Raw genomic sequence first — 22,064 nt, 5'->3', positions numbered from 1 at the left:
GTGGTAAGGAAAAAAGAGGTTAACAGAAAAATTGATGTTAAAAATCAAGTCAGGTGTGATAATATGCCTGTGATCCCAGCACACATGCAGCTCAGGCAGCATCATCAATGTAAATGTGGGGCCAGCCCAGCTGCACAGGGTGACTCTGTAAATCAGCTTCACTGCACAATGAAACCAGGTGAAGTTAGCCTTGCTCACTGCACAGTGTAACCCATGATGTCAGCCTGAGATGCAAAGTGAGATCCTATGAGATTAGCCTGAGATGAAGAGTGAGACCTTTTTGGTATGGAACTCCCAAAAGAGCCTGTGAAATATTGAGCATAAAGTTACCATATGAATGAGAAGTTATTTGCCTGGACACATAGCTACAACAAGTTGTGGGGTTCAAATAATTGGTTTTGTTTTCATTATTCATGCAAATACAATTTATGATGATCACATATAGAATGATTAGTCAAATGACGATCAGATAAATAAAATGTATTATACTCATACAACGGAACATTATTCAATCATGAAAATGAGTGAATTATTAGTGCATGCAACTGTATAGTTTAATTTACATACAAGGCAAATGTAAAGAGCAGATATTTCATAGTGAAATTTCATTCAAAAGGTCATGGACTTCTTTACATTTATGTTTTGCCATTGGTTAATCCTGAGTCACAGAAATGTTCAATGGCTGAGACTGTGATATGTATTCATGGATGGGATCTGATCTGGACCATCCCTCCTCCAAGGCTCAGAAGGCATCATGGAAGAAGAGGTAGAAAGATTGGAAGAGGAGGAGGAGGGAGTGAAGAACTGTGAGATGCTGAACTCTGGTGATGTCAAAACTGTTACAAACGTATACTTACAGGGATGGTGGTCACTTGAACAAAACTCCAAGATCAAGCCAGTTAAAATGTCCAGTTGGATCAATTCAGACCAAGTTTACATTCTATTCCTAGATGAAGAGCTATGGGCAATTGACGTTTGCAAAGAGAGTAAGCATTCTTGTTCTGCAATGTTGAGCTCCCAGATGGGTTTTCCAATCCTAAGTGTTCATTCCTAGATGCATATACATGCAGGGAATGCTAAATAAGCTCAGTAAGTTATGTGCATGTGTAACAACATAGATTTAAGAACAGGAAGCTCTGAATTTCGGATAGGTGCCAGATACAGTAGGAGTATTACAGAAGAATGGAAGAGAAGGGGTGATGCAATTGTATTTTAAAATTGAAATTATCCAGCATGGAAGTGCAAGGAGATCCTAATTCTCCACTCCTGGCTGAGGAGCTCTTGGAAATTTACAGTTGCTTGGAGAGGGAGAGTCTCTTTTTCTGTGGAGGGGGTAGACATTGTCAGGTTGCCCACATACCATTTTATAACCCCCAGCCATGTACATATGGGCAACACTAATTGGACTATGAGTTATGAAATAATGCTAATAATGATAATGTATTAACAATAATTACTAATAATTATTATTAACAGCAATGACCTTAGTTTATAAGAGATATGTACTGGGTAAGAGGGCAAAGTTTGGAGAGAAGGTACTGTGAAAGACATGGTGAAAGTTGATTGTATGTAGCTAAGAAGTTTGAAATTAATACAAATAGATCTTTGAGAGAACAATAAAATTTCACAAAACTCAGAAGCTTTAAAATATTCAAGTTCTATAACTGTCTACGTCTGTATGTACACATAATGTACATTTAATGTATATGTAGTTTATATCTACATGTGATGTGCATGTAGTTTATATGTTTGTATATGCATATACTTAACACATACAAATATGTTCATATTTGTATCTCTGTCTCTATCTCTTTCTCTATCTCTATCTCTATCTCTATATCTATATTTATCTAGGAAAGGGCACAACAATCAAGTGAATTTTCTGGGAAAGTCTCGCCATTTAGCATAGCTGTGATGGGTGTACTCTGAAGAGGCACAGCTACAGAGACTTTGACCCAGTCTTTCCTTTGCTGCTTATGTGCCTTTCATACAACTATTACTTAGCCCAATGATTCCTGGACATCAGCCCTATTGGACAAATTTCCTGTAGTTCAACATGAAGCTGTGGTTTCAAGAATTAATGCTGTTTAGATGAATAAATGATGTTATAGAATTCCTGATTAGATTCAAATATTTTAGAATGAATGTTTGGGAAGATAATGTTAAGTTTTTTCCCAAAAAAAGATGGAATAGAGTTAGAATAAAGAATAGAATGTTATTCTCTTCATAGAATAATAAGTAAAAACTGCATAGTACTTAACACAATGAGCTTTCATAAATTGCATCAAGATAAAAAATGGGTTTGGGACAGATTTTTGATCAAGAAAAAAATGTTCATTCTAGGTCAGGGCCAAAGATGAAGACACAGGTGTGCACTATGATAAAGCAAGAGCCTATGAAACTGTTGCTTTGAACTTATAATGAGTTTATAGAATGAAACAGTGCTTTAAATTTACTATGGACAACATGTTTAACTCCTTTTTTGGGTAAAGTTTTATCCATTTCAAAAATTTAAAAAATTGCTTTCTTACATAGATTACAAAAAGCTGAGAGTAAAAATAAAGGTATGGTGTAGCCCTTTTCTCCTTCATCCACTGTGCATAAGTCTCTGTGCATGCCTGACTCTGACATCTCTGTCTCTCTCTCCTACTCTGTCTGCGTATCTGCCCCCCTTTCTTTCTCCCTGGCTCAGGAAAAGTTAACAAACACTGAGCTTCGTCTCTGGCCCATGAATTGAAGAATAAGGTGTTTAAATTACCACCTGTTGTTCTTTTCTTGTTTATTTTTTAATCAAATTATTTTATTTATATACATCCAAAAGTTGCCCCCTTTATAGTCCCCCCTCCCTGAGTTCTTCACTCCCCGACTCACTACCTCTTCGAGGGTGCTTCCCCACCTGCTTACCCACTCCTCCTCATCCCCACCAGCATCCCTTTTCCCTGGGTTTTAGTTTCCACAGGATTGAATGCATCTTCTCCCCCTGAGGCTGGACAAGGCTGTCCTCTCCTACCTATATGCCCAAGGCCACAGATTAGCCTGCGTATGCTCTTTGGTTTTTGGCTTAGTCTTTGGGAGTTTTGAGGGGTCTGGAATTGTTGAAATTGATGTTCTTCCTATGGGGTTGCAATCCCCCTCAGCTCCTTCAGTCTTTCTCCTTACTTTCCATGTGGATTCCTCACCTTAATCCAATGGTTGGCTTAATATATCAACATTTGTGTCAGTCAGCTGCTGGTACAGACTCTAATAGGACCACCATCCCAGACTCCTGTCTGTAAGCACAATATGCCCTCAGTAATAGTGTCAGGTTTGCTGTGGTGCATGGGATGAATCCCAAGTTTGGCCAGTCACTGTGTGGTCTTTCTTTCAGTCTCTGCTCCATTTTTATCTTTGCATTTCTTTTAGACTGGAACAGATATGTGTTAAAATTTTTGAAGATGGGGAAGGTCCCTTACCTCAACAGGAGGCCATGTCTATCTAATGGAGGTGGTCTCCTCAGGTTCCATCCCTGTACTGTTGGCCATTTCACCTAATGTCATCCCCACTGAGTCCTGGTGGCCTCTCAACCCCAGTTCTCTCGGACTTTCTGGAGGTTCCCTCTGTGCCCTCCTGTCTCTCCCATATTTGTTTCTGCCCCCTTTCATCATCTTCCCTTCCCTCTCACACACAAGTACCTCCTTCCTTCTGTTTCCCATGATTATTTTCTTTCTGCTTCTAAGTGGGTTTGAGGTATCCACTTGGGGGTCTTCATTCTTGTTAAGCTTCCTATCGTCTGTGAGTTGTTTCATGGCACTCTGAAATTTTTGGCTAATATCCACTTATCATGGAGCACATACCAAGCATGTACTTTTGGGCCTGGGTTACTTCACTCAGGGTGATATTTTCTAGTTCCATCCATTTGCCTGCAGCAATTATGATGTCCTTGTTTTTAATAACTGAATAGTATCCCATTGTATAAATCAAGCATATTTTCTGTATTCCTTATTTGACTGAGGGATAAGTGGGTTTTTTCAGATTCTGGCTATCACAAATAAGTCATTATAAACATAATAGAGCATGTGTGCTTGTGGTATGGTGGAGCACCTTTTTATGTTTATTCCCAGGAGAACTATAGCTGGGTCTCCAGGTAGAACTATTTGCAGTTTTCTGAGGAACTGTCAGATTGATTTCCAGAGTGTTCCTACCAGTTTCCTTTCCCATTCACAATGGAGGAGCATTTTTTTCTTTCTCCACTTTCTTGCCAGCACATGCTCTCACTTGTGTTTTTGATCCTAGTCATTCTAAATGGTATAAGGTGGAATCTCAGGGTCATTTTGATTTTCATTTTCCTGATGACTTAGTAGGTTGAATATTTTTTAAGTGCTTTGAAGTTATGGAAGAATCCTCTATTGAGAATTTTGTTTAGCTCATTTTTAAATTAGGTTATTTTGTCTTATGGAGTCTAAAATCTTGAGTTCTTTGTATATATTGGATATTAGACCTCTATTGGATGTAGGATTGGTAAAGATCTTTTCCCAATCTGTTGGCTGCCTTTTTGTCCTAATGGAAGTGTCCTTTGCCTTGCAGAAGCTTTTCAGTTTTATAAAGTTCCATTCGTTAATTCTTGATCTTAGAGCATAAGCCATTGGGTTTTGTTCAGGAAATTTTCCTCAGTGCTCATGTGTTTGGAGTATCTGGTTTTATGTGGAGGTCCTTGATCTACTTGAATTTGAGCTTTGTACAGGGTAATAAGAATGGATTGATTTGCATTCTTCTACATGCTGACTGCCAGTTGAACTAGAAGCATTTGTTGAAAATGCTGTTATTTATCCACTAGATGATTTTAGGTCTTGTGCCAAAGATGAAGTGACCATAGGTGTGTAGGTTCATTTCTGGGTCTTCAATTATATTCCATTAATCTACTTGCCTGCCTCTGTACTAATACCACACAGTTTTTGTCACTATTGTTCTGTAATACAGCTTGAGGTCAGGGATGATGATTCATCCATAAGTTCTTTTTTTTGTTGTTGAGGATAATTTTTGCTGTCCTTGGTTTTTTTGTTATTCCACATGGATTTGCAATTTTTCTCTTTATAAATCTATGAAGAATTGAGTTAGAAATTTTATGGGGATTGCATTGAATCTGTAAATTGCTTCTATCAAGATGACCACTTTTACTATATTGATCCTGCCAACACATGAGCATGGAAGATCTTTCCATCTTCTGAGATCTTTAATTTTTTTCTTCAGAGACTTGCAGTTCTTGTCATACAGATCTTTCACTTTCTTGGTTAGAGTCACATGAAGGTATTTTATATTATTTGGAACTATTGTTAAGGGTGTTGTTTCCCTAATTTGTTTCTCAGCCTGTTTATCTTTTGAGTAAAGGAAAGCTACTGGTTTGATTGAGTTAATTTTATAACCAGGAACTTTGCTGAAGTAGTTTATCAGGTTTAGGAGTACACAAAACAAAGAAAGATATTAAAAGCAGTAAGGGAAAAAGTTTAAGTAACATATAAAGGCAGACCTATCAGAATCACACCAGACTTCTCACCAGAGACTATGAAAGCCAGAAGATCCTGGGCAGATGTCATAGAGACCGTAAGAGAAATTGATCCATTCTTATTGCCCTGAACTGAAGATGCTAAACTCCAGAGAATCAAATAACTCTGTTAAAAATAGGGTACAGAGCAAAACAAAGAATTCTCAGCTGGGGAATATCAAATGGCTGAGAAGTACAGAAAGAAATATCGAACATCCGTAGTCATCTGGGAAATGCAAATCAAACCAACCCTGAGATTCCACCTCATACCTGTCAGAATGGCGAAGATCACAAATTCAGGTTACAACAGATGCTGGTGAAGATGTGGAGAAAGAGGAACATTCCTCCATGATTGTGGTGCTTTGGAACCTGAGGTTCTCCATTGAGATATCTGGCCCAGCTAGGTGTGTGGATGAGGGAAAAAGAACTCAGGCAGGGAGGGGGCACTGCTTCTGCTGCCTTTCCTGCTGTTCCTGCTCTTTCTACCCCTGATGATTTGGGTATATGCCCAGGAGTGGTATAGCTTGGTCATCGGGTAATACAATGTCCAATTTTCTGAGGAAACTCAAGACTGATTTCAAGAGTGGTTGTACCAGCTTATGATCACACCAACAATGGAGGAGCGGTCCTCTTTCTCCACATTTTTACCACTATCTGTTATTGCCTGAGTTTTTGATCATAGACATTCTGACTGGTGTGAAGTGGAGTCTCAGGCTTGTTTTGATTTGCATTTCCCAGTTTACTAAGGATGTTGAACATTTCTTTAGGTACTTCTCAGCCATTCAATATTCCTCAGCTGAGAATTCTTTGTTTAGTTCTGTACCCCATCTTAATAGGGTTATTTGGCTCTCTGGAGTCTGACTTCTTGAGTTCTTTGTACATATTGGATATTAGCCCTCTATTGGATGTAGGATTGGTAAAGATATTTTCCCAATCTCTTGATTGCTGCTTTGACCTAATGACAGTGTCCTTTGCCTTACAGAAGGTTTGCAGTTTTATGAGGTCCCATCTGTCAATTCTTGGTGTTTGTTCAGGAAATTTTTCCCAGTGCTCGTCTTCTAGGCTCTTCCCTACTCTTACTTCTATTAGTTTGAGTGTAACTGGTTTTATGTGGGGGTCTGTGATCCACTTGGACTTAAATTTTGTACAGGGCAATAAGAATGGATTGATTTGCATTCTTCTACATGTTGACTTCCAGTTGTGCCTTCACCATTTGTTGAAAATGCTATCTTTTTTCCCCTGGATGGTTTTAGCACCTTGTCAAAGATCATGTGACCATAGGTGTGTGGGTTCATTTCTAGCTCTTCAATTTTATTCCATTGATCTACCTTCCTGTCTCTGAACTGATACCATACAGTTTCTACCACCATTGCTCTGTAATACAGCTTGTGGTTAGAGACGGTAATTCCCATAGAAGTTCTTTTCTTGTTGAGAACAGTTTTCACCATCCTGGAGTTTTGTTATTCCTAATGAATTTGCAAATGCTCTTTCTAACTCTAAGAAGAATTGAGTTGGAGTTTTGATGTGGATTGCATTTAATCTGTAGATTGCTTTTGGCAAAATGGCCATTTTTACTATACTAATCCTGCCAATCCATGGGGATGAGAGATATTTCCATTTTCTGAGGTCTTCAACTTTTTTCTTCAGAGACTTAAAATTCTTGCTATAAAGACCTTTCACTTGTTTGGTTAGAGTCACACCGAGGTATTTTAGGTTATTTGTGACTATTATGAAAGGTTTCATTTCCCTAATTTGTTTCCCAGCTTGTTTATCCTTTGAATAGAGGAAGGCTAGTGATTTGTTTGAGTTAATTTTTACTTAGCCACTTTCCTGAAGTTGTTTATCAGGCTTAGCAGTTTTCTTGTGGAACTTTTGGGGTCACTTAGCTATACAGTGATGTCATCTGCAAATAGTGGCATTTTGACTACTTTCTTTCCAAGTTATATCCCTTTGACCTCCTTCTGTTGTCTGATTGCTCTGGCTAGGGATTCAAGTACTATATTGAATAGGTAGGGAGAGAGTGAGCAGCTGTGTGTCTAGTCCCTAATTTTTGTGTGATTGCTTCAAGTTTCTCTCAATTTAGTTTGATGTTGGCTACTGGTTTCTTGTGTATTGCTTTTACAATGTTTATGTATGGCCCTTGAATTCTTGATCTTTCCAAGACCTTTAACATGAAGGGGTGTCACACTTTTTAAATGCTTCCTCAGCATCTAACAAGATGATCATGTGCTTTTTCTTTCAGTTTCATTATGTAGTGGATTAGGTTGATGGATTTCCATATATTGAGCCATCCATGCATCCTTGCGATGAAGCCTACTTGATCATGATGGATGATCTCTTTGCTGTTTCCTTGGATTTGGTTTGCAAGAATTTTATTGAGTAATTTTGGGTTAATATTCATTAAGGGTAATTGATCTGAAATTCTTTTTTTTAATTGGTCCTTGTGTGGTTTAGGTATAAGCATAATTGTGGCTTCATGATGAATTGGGTAGTGCTTCTTCTGTTTCTATTTTGTGGAATCGTTTGGACAGTACTTGTATTAGGTCTTCTATGAAGGTCTTAAAGAATTTTGCACTAAACCCAATTGGTTCTGGGTATTTTTTTTTTTTTTGGTTGGGAGACTTTTAATAGCTGCTTCTATTTCTTTAGCAGTTATAGGACTGTTTAGATGATTTATCTGATACTGATTTAACTTTGGTATCTGATATCTGTCTAGAAAATTGTTCATTTTTCCAGATTTTCCAGTTTTCTTGAATATAGGCTGTTGTAGTAGAATCTGATAATTGTTTGAATTTCCTTAGATTCTGTTGTTATGTCTCCCTTTTCTTTTCTGGCTTTTTTATTTTGGATACCCTCTCTGTGCTCTCTGGTTAGTTTGGCTAAGGGTTTATCTATCTTGTCGAGTTTCTCAATGAACCAGCTCCTAGTTTTGTTGATTCTTTGTACAGTCTTTTTTTTTTGTTTGTTTGTTTCTACTTGGTGGATTTCAGCCCTGAGTTTAATTATTTCCTGCCTTCTATTCCTCTTGGGTGTATTTTCTTCCTTTTGTTCTAGAGCTTTTAGGTATGCCGTCAAGCTGCTAGTGTATGCTTTTTCCAGTTTCTCTTTGGAGGCCCTCAGAGCTATAATTTTTCCTCTTAACACTGCCTTCATTGTGTCCCATCAGTCTGTGTATGTTGTGTTTTCATTTTTATTACATTCCAAAAAGTCTTTAATTTCTTTCTTTATTACTTTCTTGACCAAGTTATCCTTGAGTAGAGTAATGTTTAATTTCCATGCATATGTGGGCTTTCTCTCATTTGTTGTTGTTGTTGAAGACCAGCCTTAATCTGTGGTGATCTGATAGGACACATGAGATTATTTCAACCTTCTTGTATATTTTTAGCCCTATTTTATGACAGATTATATGGTCAATTTTGGAGAAGTTACCCTAAGGTGTTGAGAAGAATGTATATTATTTTGTTTTAGGGTGAAATGTTCTATAGATAGCTGTTAAATTCATTTGGTTCATAATTTCTGCTAGTTTTTATATCTCTATGTTCAGTTTTTGTTTCTAGGATCTGTCCATTGAACACAGTGTGGGTTTGGAAATTTCCCACTTTTATTGTGTGGGTTGCTCTGTGTGCTTTGTGCTTTAGTAAGGTTTCTTTTATGAATATAAGTGCCTTTGCATTTGGAGCATAGATATTCAGGATTGAGAGTTCATCTTGGTGGATTTTTCCTTTGATAAATATGAAGTGTCTGTCTTCTTTTTTGATAACATTTGGTTGAAAGTCAATTTTATTCAATATTAGAATGGCTACTCCAGCTTCTTCCTTGGGACCATTTGCTTGGATAATTGTTTTCCAGCCTTTTACTCTGAGGAGTGCCTTTCTTTGTCACTGATGTGAGTTTCTTGTAGGCATCAAAATGCTGGGTTCCCTTTATGTATCCAGTCTGTTAATCTATGTCTTTTTATTGGGGAATTGAGTCCATGATGTTAAGAGATATTAAGGAATAGAGATTTTTTTGGTGTTATTTTTGTTGGTAGAGGTGGAATTATGTTATGTTGGTGCTCTTCTTTTGGGTTCGTTGGAAGGAGATTACTTTCTTGCTTTTTTTTAGGGTGTAGTTTCCCTTCTTGTGTTGGAGTTTTCCAACTATTTTCCTTTGTTTTGCTGGATTTGTGTAAAGATTTTGTGGAAATTTGGTTTTGTCATGGAATATTTTGGCTTCTCCTTCTATGTCAATTGAGAGTTTTGCTGGATATAGTAGCTTGGGCTGGCATTTGTGTTCTCTTAGTGTCTTTATGACTTGTGCCCCAGATCACAGTCTCTGGTGAGAAGTTTAGTATATTCTGATAGGTCTGCCTTTATACGTTAATTGACCATTTCCCCTTACTGTTTTCAATATTCTGTCTTTGTTTTGTGTGTTTGGTGTTTTGACTATTATGTGATGGGAGGAATTTCATTTCTTGTCTGATCTATTTGAGTTCTGTAGGCTTCTTTTATGATTATGTGCATCTATTTCTTTAGGTTATATAATTTTTCTTAGGTTATTTTGTTGAAGATATTTACTGGCCCTTTAAATTGGGGGTTTTTGCTCTCTTCTATATCTATTATTTTTAGGTTTGATATTTTCATCGTGTCCTGGATTTCCTGGATGTTTTGGTTAGGAGCTTTTTGTGTTTTACATTTCCTTTGACTGTTGTGTCAATGTTTTCTATAGTATTGTCTGCCCCTGAGATTCTCTCTTCTATCTCTTGTATTCTGTTGCTGATGCTTGTGTCTATGACTCCTGGTCTCTTTTCTAACATTTCTGCCTCCAGGTTGTCTCCCTTTGTGATTTCTTTATTGTTTCTATTTCCATTTTTAAATCCTGGATGGCTTTGTTCAATTCTTTCACCTGTTTGGTTCTGTTTTCCTATATTTTTAAGGGATTTTTGTGTTTCCTCTTTAAGGGCTTCTACCTGTTTACCTCTGTTGTCTTCTATATCTTTAAGGGTGCTATTTATTTTCTTCTTAAAGTCCTCTCTCATCATCATGAGTTGTGATTTTTAAATCCAAATCTTGCGTATCTGGCGTGTTTGTTTATCCAGTATTTGCTTTGGTTAGAGAATTAGGTTCTTACGATGCCAAGTAGTCTTGGTTTCCTTTGTTTTAGTTACTGTACTTGTCTCTTGCTATCAGGTTGTCTCTGGTGTTAGCTTGTCTTGCTGTCTCTGACCATGACTGGCCCCTCCTGTAAGTCTGTGTGTCAGCATTCCTGTAGACATGTTTTCTTTCAGCTGCATCTGGATACAGAGAGCTGTGGGACTGGGTCAGCTCTGGGTGCAGGCAGAAACTGGGAGGGTCCTTTCCCTCACCACTCCTAATTTTCTGTACCCGGAGGGCCCAGAGGGCACTAAGCAGGTTCCTATCGGCCAGTAAACTGAGCAAAAGTACTTTTCTCACACAAAAGTAGTTGTCTTCTCGTAGCTCTCAGGATTGTCCATCCTTCTGAGAGTTCAAGTATTTTCCCCATGGGATTTGAGTACAGAGAGCTGTGGGCTCAACTCCAGGTGCAGGCAGAAACTGGAGGGATCCTGCTCCTGACTGTTCCTAGATTCATGTATCCAGAAGGTACTATTCATGTTCCTCTTGGGCCGGGAATATGAGCAGAAGTGAAGGTATCCCCCGAGCTCTCGGTATTGTTCACACTTCTGAGGGTCCCTTAAATTGATTATTAAGCAGGGCCCAATCAATTTAATTTAATTTTCTATGATAAGGAACAGAAGAATGAATGCTAGAACCTGGAAATGTGTCCTGTATGTTTTATGATTTACTTTGTAAATCATCCATTTTATAGTAGGTGGTTTGGTTTACCCTTATGACAATCTGAAGAAGTTAAAGAAGGTATTGTTTCACAGACAAAAGAATGTGATGTGCAGTGACTTTCCTTCTCACACAAAAGGGCAATGGGTGAGCATGTATGACACCATAAACTAATTCCACTCTTTTGTCTCATTTCTTTAGAATAAAGATTTTTTTTGTATTTTTAATATTCTTTACTTCACTGTGGCATGGAATATTTCTGGTCCATTTATTTTTTCAGTTGTCGTTGGCAGCTGATGACACACAAACCCAGTCCTATTTGAACCTGATGAGCCCCACAAAACACACATAATCTCCATGTGAAACCAGTTTTGCCTCTGGTGCTTCTCACAGCCTGCAGAACATCTCCACTTGAGCTCTGTGTATTCTTCAATGGAAACACACAAACCTCGGACACTTTCTGTTCCCACACAGTATTGTTTTTGTCTTTTATCTTGTTATTTATTATGATGTCATCTCTTACCCTGTGATCTACATAAGCACTTCTACACCTGCACACACCTGCATGGACACACAGACACACACACACACACACGCGCGCGCGCACACACAAACACACACACATACACAGAGACACACACACACCCCTATATTTACAAAATTGGATAATAGCTCATAGAATTTTGAATTTTGCCTTTGTATTGAATTTTGTCTTAAGATATTTATTATTATTGTTCTCCTGTAGTTAAGGTAGCATTGGCTATTGTCATTGCTAAATTTTGAAATCAATTGTCATGGTATTATAGAATTATCAGAGACAAGATATACAATCTTAACTTAAGCCAGCTTCCTCCTTATTTGCAAAACAAAGTTTAAAAGGCAGAAATGAGTCTACATTCAGTATCAATGTCATCAGGTATAACAGATATGGGAAAGAAGCAAAAACTCTGCTGAGAAATACAAAGCAGGAACACAATCCAAAAATATAGCCTAGAATGAACATCGCATTAAACGTATAAAATTTTAACTAACTCATAAAAATCTAACAATTTTATTAGTATAACACTGTGCAATGAAGATCATATGTAATGTAGAAGAAGGACTGTGTCAGAGTAGGTGTGGTTTAAAGAGAAAAGAGGGAAATAGAGAACAAGAGAGTTAAACTGAAAATCTTAACAAAAAAAAATTAGAAACCAAGTCAGTATGATGGGCCATGCCAGTAAAGAAACAATTTCATAACAGTAATAGTTTATATGTGACTGGAGAGATCACTCAGTGGTTAAGACAGATCACTAGATAAACTTTCAGGAGACCCCAGTTCAATTCCCAGCACATATGTCAGTGGCTCACAACTGTATGCAAATTCAATTCCAGGGGATCTTGGCTTCTGGCTATTGTGGCGACTGTATAAATGTGGTATAGAGACTCACAGAGGTAAAACACCTATACATATAAGGATAAATTATAAGTGTTAATTCATTAATCAAATGTTAATTTAAAATTTTATTTCCTTATAATTTAGTTATATATTATATTATTTACAGTGAGAATCTGCAATAGTAAACACATAAATGTTAATTTAAAAATTAAATGTAGGTTGGCCTATAATTGTAAATATACATTCCATTTATTATATTATTTATAGTAAGAATGCAAAATAGTAAAGATACTTTGTTACCCTCAGTTCATAAAATCCAATATACAACCATCTCTGCCTTTGCTGGTTGAGAACACTAACGAGATAAATTGCCAACTGAGTACTAAGTGTTAAACGAATGGGGATTTGAACAAGAATTTGTAGTCACAAGTCACAAGTCCTCTAACTCATAAATATAAAAATAATTTCTTAGAGGAAGCTCAGAGACAGTGGTACCCTGGTAAAGTTTTATAGCTGATCAGGGATGGCTAAGTTAATAAGGAATAACATTCTTACATAGGGTATTTTAGACATCACTCACAGCATTTTATGAATTTTACAAATACAAGACTGAAAAATCTCAAAATGGGGAGGGCTAAAACTCACTGGGAAAGAACATATTTAGGATGTGTGAGACTTGGATTTTACTTACTAGTATCATACACAACATCATTTTGATGGTGTACATGAGTTGAAGAGATGCTTGAAGATTTTATTTAGGAGGAATGAGTTGGAGAACCAAAGAATGGCTATATATAATGGTATATAATGTTCTTTATAAATGGATATAAAATATTCCCATTTAAATGAAAACTATGTGATTCAAGGTATATTGATACTTAACAAGAGTTGACCATTCTGCAGTGCATATAGCCTTCAATGCATCATATTGACATAAATGCATACAGTTATAATCATTATTTTATACCAATGAAATACATGCACCAAAAATGTTGGAAGTGATCACAATGGAAAGCACTAATTAAACAAGGGTGAAACTGGCCATTAGTGATATGAGAAAGCTACAAGTGTGAATATACAAAATTTCAATTTATTTTTAGAAATACAAATATTTTCTCTGGACTTTATAATTGTTTTGTGAAATTCATCTTGTTTGGACCAACTTTTTATTCCTTGATGATACATTATTTTAGCAATTTTTTTTCTTTTTTTTTTTTTTCAGAGCTGGGGACCGAACCCAGGGCCTTGTGCTCGCTAGGCAAACGCTCTACCGCTGAGCTAAATCCCCAACCCCGATATATTATTTTAATGTATATGCCATAATATGTTCATTTATATTAATTTGTGTTTAATTTTAAAAAGCATATTTATCTGAAAACAAATAAAACAAATTACCCTAACATTTTATTAAGCCTGTATTCCCAAACCATCCATTTCAACCTATAATCAATATAACATGCTTCTCTTTTCTTTTTCAAAATCTAGTATGCACTGTACACTTCATTTTGAATTAGTGTCTCTTAAGTGACCAATATTAATATGTAGCTTATGGTTAACTTATTAGAACGTGACTTAGATATAGTTTCTCCATGAAAAAATTCATAATTAGCATGATATATAAAACTGTAATAAATGTAGTAGCACCAGAACACTACATATTTGCCATTGGCATGGTACATGCTTGGGAAAACATTGAACTCTTCTGAACTTTTGAGGAGAAATTCAAATCATAAGGATAACCAGACCATACAATGCACAATGAAGAAGAGAGCTATGATGAAAACTGTCCTGTTTCTCCTAAAATCACTAGAACTCTCTCAGAAAACAAAAATTGAGTCAGGGTCTCTAGAACATAGAAGGAAAATCAAACAACTAAGTCTGAGGGATGTAGTGGAGTCCTAGATAGGGAGACCCAAAACATAATGTCACAGTCCAAACATGGGCTGGGCAAACTGGAGAATTTGCTGAGTCTAGCACTCAATGAAACCAATGGGGTCAGATCAAAAATGAAACAAAATAAAGCAAGCAAACATCAAGAACAGCAAAATCTTTGCAAAGGCCAGGCCACCATGAACAAATTAAATGAGCTTCATTGATAAAACCCTACCCATAACACTTCTTCCACTCTTTCAAAAGCTACAATTTCTTTACCCCCTCTCTGAAGGCTGATGTGGTGGACCATAAACACATTAATTGTAAGCATTTTAAGGGCAGCACAACTTTGGTCCATCAACATCTCTTCTTTACCAGCTTCACCCTTGAGCAGATAGCGTGCTACTACTTCCAGCCTACCTCAAAAAGAAGATTCCATTTGTCTATATGTTCTCACTCTCCTGATTCTTCAGCCACATTCCACAGAAGCTGGGAAGAAAGTAATGACTAGACTACCTCAATCTAAGGTCCTTTAAAACACAGGAGCTGCTTATACTTCAGAAAGTCATGTAGGACTCATTTGGAGACATATTGGGTAGGAGAATCTCTCTTGCCATCTACATACATTAAAATTCCAAAATCTTTGCATCCAATTCTCTATTAAGACATTTTTTTATTTTATATGCATAGATGCTTTTCCTGCATATGTGTCCATGACCACAAGAATGCTAATGCCCATAATGGCCAAAAGGGAGCATTAGGCCCCCTGGAACTGGAGTTACAAATGGCTGTGAGCCGCCATGATGGTGCTGGTAATCAAACCTAGGTCTAAATAGTTTCAGTAACTACTGACCCATCCCTTCACCTATGTATTGTATTATTGATAATGAAACTATTAGAGAGATGGCTATTCTACTTCTTTTTCTCTCATGTATTGCCTATCACCATGCATCTGTATCATCATCTCATTGAGATGGAGACCAGGAATCTCTGAACTCAGTAGCTAACTAACTAATCTGAAACAGAGAGCTTTAGTTTCAGTGAAGAGACTGAATCAAACAATAACATGGAAAACAATTGAGGAAGACATCTGATAGTAACCTCAAGCCCCTGAATGCATATACTCACATGAATAGACACAACTGCACATGAGCAGGTACACTTCTGTATACCACACACAAATAAATACAAAAACATGAACAAACATAAAATAATTCATAATTCATGTCAGAGAATATTAGTGGCATCAGAGTTGAAGGAAATACAATGGAGAGAAATGTCCTAAGATACCAAGGAGCATATTGTGATATACACAGCACTTCAGTGGTGAGTTGTATCATTCACTCTGCATCTACAAACATCACTATAATGGGACAATACAAAAACTTACCTCACAATGTCACATTCTCTAGAGGGACACTGTGTTATAACATTTGGAAGACTCAATGCAATCATCATTAGGTTCTACAACATAGATGGAATACTTTTCTAAATGTATTTTGATCAATACCTACTGAATGAGCCCCAAAACTTGGTATTAGGGAGAAGAGATGAGAATCAAGCAACAGGCTTATCTTAAGTGAGAAGTTGAGTTTTTTCTAAACATAATAAAATTATGAGCACTTGATGGACAGGGATGAAATGTAGCTTCTTGTAAAGAGGCCTGTGGATAGTCTCTTACACATTGTCTTCCTAGACCTCAATCAATGTTTTCAGAGGCCCTTAGAAATCATTAGTTACTGTCTATGATCTTGGCAAATTGAAGGTAAATTACTGGCCTTATATTCAAATTTCAGTGACATACAGATAGTATTTTGGAACTATGTTTAGAATTATTAATTTGAAAAGAAAGACATACTAAAAATATATCATAGATTGTTTTAAGATATCAGGTGATCCCAAATTACAAAGAAATGACTTAGTGCTGGTGATAGTAGAGACTAAGTGTGATGCTCCCAGATTATCCTATAGAATTGTCCTTTAGAAATATCTGTGAAAGAGAATCCTATGCCACCTTATTTAACTATGGCTTTATTATTATTAAATTATTATTTATTATTATTAAATTATTATTAACTGTGGCTTTATCCATACTGTGGTTCCTGCCTCCTATTTCCATCCTGTTCATTTCAGATGGAGTCCCTCTAATTGCCCTCTCACCCCTTTCTTTTACATGGCACTGACTCCTGGGATCCCTGAGTCCCAGAGAAACTCATTAGTAATACATTTAGTATTTTCCCCTGTCCATTACCGCTATGTATTCTAAATAACATATCTAAATAAATTATGTTACCTGTAAGAAATTTGGGTTCATTCCAATTCTGACATTCTCAAAAATACTTCATTTAACCCCTGTGGCTTTTACTACTAATTATTGAAACTATAAGGGAGCCTGAGATGTGTTTTTCCCATTTATTAATTATAGGCTTGTGAAGTAACACATTTATGGTCATACTCTGTGTAATTCTCTGCTAATATATCTGTACTACTCATCCCTGAGCCTAAGGCAACCATCTTTAAGAGGAGTCCAGCTCCTAGAATAACTCAGCAAAGTAATTAATAACAGTAGTAAGCAACTTTCTAGGACCAATTTAAAATCCTGTAATAGGTTACATATCTAGCAGATCATGGCCTTGTAGGGCATCAATGGGAAGAGAGGCCCTTGGTCCTATGAAGGCTCAATGCCCCAGTGTAGGGGAATGCCAGGGCAGGGAGGAGGAAGGGAGCAGGTGGGTGGATTGGGGAGCATCCTCATAGAAGAAGGGGTAGGGAGGATAGGATAGGAGTGTTTAGGAGGGGAAATGGGGAAAGGGGATATCATTTGAAATGTAAATAAAGAAATGCAAATCACAGCCTCTAAAAGTGCACAGTGAAGGCAGAAGAATCATGTGTTATATCACAAAATCTCTTGTGCAAACACTCTGCTATCCTACTACTTTCTTGTCCTGTTTTACATAACATGTCTGATTGTATTGTGAGTGTTGTATGTGTCCTTTATTAACAGATCCTTGTATAAACCCCACAAGGATTTTTCTAAAGACAAACCTCAGTTGCTAATATTATGCACTCCTTGTTGAATTTTAATACATTTTATAAAAACCACAAAAAATTAAAAAAAAGAAATGTTCAACATCCTTAGTCAGCAGGGAAATACAAATCAAAACTATTCTGAGACTCCACCTCACACCAATCAGAATGGCTAAGATTAGTAAATTATGCAAAAATTAACAATTATTAAACATTTGTATAAAATAAAAATATTATAAAATGATGTATCCTTTTTAATCTCTCTCTCTATACACACACGTGTGTGTGTGTGTGTGTTTAATTTTTGAGCACGATTTTAAATCAAATATAAATTATAAATTTTTCTCATTGCTCTTTCGTCCACTTTGAGACATTTACATTTTTTGATATTTTTATTTATTTACATTTTAATGTTATTCACTTTCCCGGTTTCTTGTCCATAAACCTCCTATCCCATCCCCTGTTTCTTCTATGAGGGTGTTCCCTTCATATCCTCCCATCCCTCCCTGCCTCCCCGCCCTGACATTCCCCTACACTGGGGGCTTGAGCCTTGGCAGGACCATGGGTTTCTCCTCCCATTGTTGCCCAACAAGGCCATCCCCTAATACATATGTAGATGAGCCATGGGACTGCCCCTGTGTACTCTTTGGATGGTTGTTTAGTCCCTGGGATCTCTGCTTGGTTGGTATTGTTGTCCTTATAGCGCTGCAAACCCTCAGGACTTTCACTCCTTTCTATAACCCCTCCAATGGGGACTCTGTTCTCAGTTCAATGGTAGGCTGCGAGCATTGGCCTCTGTATTTGTCATGCTCTGTCAAAGCCTGTCAGGAGTCAGCTATCTCAGGCTCCTGTCAACATGCACTTCTGGCATCAGTAATATTGAAAATGGGCTGGATCCCCAGGTAGAGCAGTCTTTGGATGGAAAAGAAAAGCCTTTCTTTCAGTCCCTCCTCCAAACTTTGTCTCCATATCACCTCCTGTGAATATTTTTCTTCCCTCTTCTAAGAAGAACGGAAGCTTCTACACTTTGGCCATCCTTCTTCTTGAGTTTCATGTGATCTGTTGATTGTATTTTGGGTAATCCAAGCTTTTTGGCTAATATCCACTTATTAGTGAGTACATACCATGTATGTTTTTTTGTTATTGATTTACCTTACTCAAGGTGATATTTTCTAGTTATATCCATTTGCCTAAGAATTTCATGAGAAAGAAATTAGGGAAATGACACCCTTCCCAATAGTCACAAATAACATAAAATACATGGCGTGACTCTAACCAAGTTAGTGAAAGATCTGCATGACAAAAACTTCAAGTCTCTGAAGAAAGAAATTGAAGAAGATCTTTGAAGATGGAAAGATCTCAATGCTCATGTATTGGCAGGATTAATATTTTATAAATGGCTATTTTGACAATGGCAATCTACAGATTCACTGCAATCCCCATCAAAATCCAGACTCAATTCTAACTCAATAGAGTTAGAAAGAGAAAGTTGCAAATTCATTTGGAATAACAAAAACTATCTTCAGCAAGAAAAGAAGTTATGGGAATCACAATCCCTGACCTTAAACTGTATTATAGAGCAATAATGATAAAACTGTATGGTATTGGTGCAGAGACAGGCAGGTAAATCAATGGAATAGAAGTGAAGACCCAGAAATGAACCCACACACCTATGGTTACTTTGACAAAGGAGCTAAAACTATCCAGAAGAAAAAGATAGCATTTTCAACAAATGGTACTGGTTCAACTGGAGGACAGCATGTAGAAGAATGCAAATCAATCCATTCTTATTGCCCTGTACATAGTTTAAGTCTAAGTGGATCAAAGGCCTCCACATCAAATCAGATACATTCAAACTAATAGAAGAAAAAGTTGGAACGAACCTCAAACCCATGGGCACTGGGGAGAATTTCCTGAACAGAACACCAATGGCTTAAGACTGCTTTTTTGAAACACTTCCCCAACTGAGCACCAAGTACTTAAACCCTGAGTTTTCAGAGGACGTTTGTATTAAAATGATGTCCTTTGAATCCTCTGCCACCATAGGCTTTTGGCCATATCATATAGCACAGTGCATTTAATTCAACTTTAATAGTCCAATGGCTTTAATAGTCTCAACAAGTTTAAAAGAGTCATTTCTGAGACTCAAAGGCATCTCTCAACTGTAGCCTCCAATAAGCTAAAAAATAAAATTAAGCAATTCCAAGGTATAATGTAACACAATACTCATTAACATCAAAGGAAGAGGAGTGAAGGTCACAAAGAATCTTTAAAAATTGATGCTACAGCACAAAAAAATGTTCTGACTACAATGGTACAATTCCATGACACATTTTATTGATGTATGGAATAGAGATGTCCTTTAGAAAAATATAGCATAACAGTTATTAAGGCCAGAATTTTGGCAATTTATTGGGCCTATTTATACATTCCATCTCTGCCCTTCTTACTACTAACCCAACTTCACTAGGTTGGAGAGAAACAAGGATAGAGGGAAAATGGGGTATTAATTTTGTTAGACTACTTCCTGCTAATTAGGGGTATCAAGATCCCTGGGACAAATTTGATATTCATCATAGGTTATGTTCTACCAGAAAACATGTAAGCAGCACCAGCAAGCAACGAGCAGCAAAGAGAAACAGCAGGAAAAGGAGCAGCAGCAGCAGCAGCAGCAGCAGCAGCAGCAGTAATACCAGCAGGAGGAACAGCAGCAACTTTATCAAATCTTGGTACTCTAGCATGTTTATACTACTTAATTATAAGAACATCTGAAATGGAGTTGTCATAGTTAGAAGAGTATTTTCTTTTGAAGCACTCTTTTTAGAGCACCCTTTATATCCTTGTTCCTCAGGCTGTAGATAAAGGGGTTCAGCATGGGAGTCATGACTGTGTACATCATAGACATGACAGTATCCTTCAGAGTAGAGTTATTTGCAGATGGACACAAGTAGAGGCCAATAATTGTGCCATAGAACAGTGACACCACAGATAGGTGAGAACCACAAGTGGTGAATATCTTGTGTATGCCTCGGGTTGAAGGAACCTTTAGGATAGAGGAAACAATGCAGGCATACGACACTGTGATGAGTATAAATGGAAGTATAACAACAAGCCCACCTATGATCAATATCACTAACTCATTAATGTGAATATCAGAGCAGGCCAGCTTCAGGAGAGCAGACAGATCACAGAAAAAATGGGGGATCATATTATTTTCACAGAAAGACAGCCTAGTCAAAAGCAAAGTGTGCAACATGGCATACAATGCTGTCAGCATGCAGGATAGTAGCAACAGACTCATACAGAGCTTGGGACTCATAATGCTGGTGTAATGAAGGGGAAAACAGATGGCCACATAGCGGTCATAAGCCATGGCCACAAGGAGCAAGCTCTCAAGATCACCAAAAAACAAAAAGAAGTACATTTGTGCAAGGCAACCTGCATATGGGATGGATGGTACTTGGCTCTGCATGTTCAGCAGCAACTTGGGCACTGTGACAGAAGAAAAGCAGAGGTCATTGAAGGACAAGTTGCTTAGAAAAAAGTACATGGGTGTGTGGAGATGGTTGTCCAGTCGAATGAGTATGATGATGATGAGGTTCCCCAGGATGGTGGTGAGGTACATGGCCAGGAACAGGGCATAGAATAGGTGATGGTGCTTTGGGGGTATGGGCAGGCCCAGAAGGAGAAAATAGGAGATGATAGTCTGGTTGTTTCCAGGCATGATCTTCCTGTAATATCTGTAAGGGTAATAGTAGACTACATGTAAATATGTAATAAAATGAATATATATTATATATATTATAAGTGGTTTTCAGTAATCTCATATTCATCACATTATCTATTATTCCAAATAGCTAGAATTTCTATAACAACAAATTCTTTGGTTTGTTATGGGTGTCTCAATATTTCACCCTTTATATTCTACTCATATTTGAGATACAAAATATATTAGCTTGTCTCTTATTTCTGAGTTGGTTACGTGACCTCATTCATTTTGATTCAGTTTTGCCAATTTATTGTATCTAATGTTCTCTAGGCCTCAGTGAGGATGATCTTATTTTATGATTATGAATTTTTAGCAAGGAAAACCATGTAGTTGAATGACTTATATTACAACCTAAGACTCGGAATGGATTCCTTTCTCTCTTCCTCAGAACTCTGATTTCTAGGTATGAATGGATTTTCCCTAGAATATGCTACAGGCCTTATAAACACAGTAGTTTCCAAAGAAAACTCCCATATTCAGCCTCTTTCTACTAGTTCTCATCCTTCTTTACTCTTACATATTATTAAAATGAATCTGTGTTCAAAACTGAAATCTGAGTTGTATTTCATTCATTCACTTTCTTCACTATCTCTGTGCCATTAATAAATGTTATAAATCCTGAAGTTCATATTTTATTTATTTTATCTTTATCCTAATTATTACTAAATTAGACAAAATATTATTCCACTTGAACTATTGGATCCATGT

General features: G+C 37.1%; 1 protein-coding gene across 1 annotated transcript; it reads right to left on the bottom strand.

Moving 5' to 3' along the window:
- Nucleotides 1-20,375: 20,375 nt before the first annotated feature.
- Nucleotides 20,376-21,311, bottom strand: Or1e1e (olfactory receptor family 1 subfamily E member 1E). The gene is given in 1 exon segment (NM_001000715.1): nt 20,376-21,311. A coding segment is annotated over 1 exon segment (936 nt).
- Between the last annotated feature and the right edge of the window lie 753 nt (nt 21,312-22,064).

The sequence above is a fragment of the Rattus norvegicus genome, chromosome 10 (genome assembly GCF_021556685.1).
Source record: "Rattus norvegicus strain SHRSP/BbbUtx chromosome 10, alternate assembly SHRSP_T2T, whole genome shotgun sequence".
NCBI classification, from domain to species: Eukaryota; Metazoa; Chordata; class Mammalia; order Rodentia; family Muridae; genus Rattus; species Rattus norvegicus.
The sequence above is the reverse complement of the archived record's forward strand: the minus strand, read 5'-3'. Positions and strand labels throughout refer to the sequence as shown.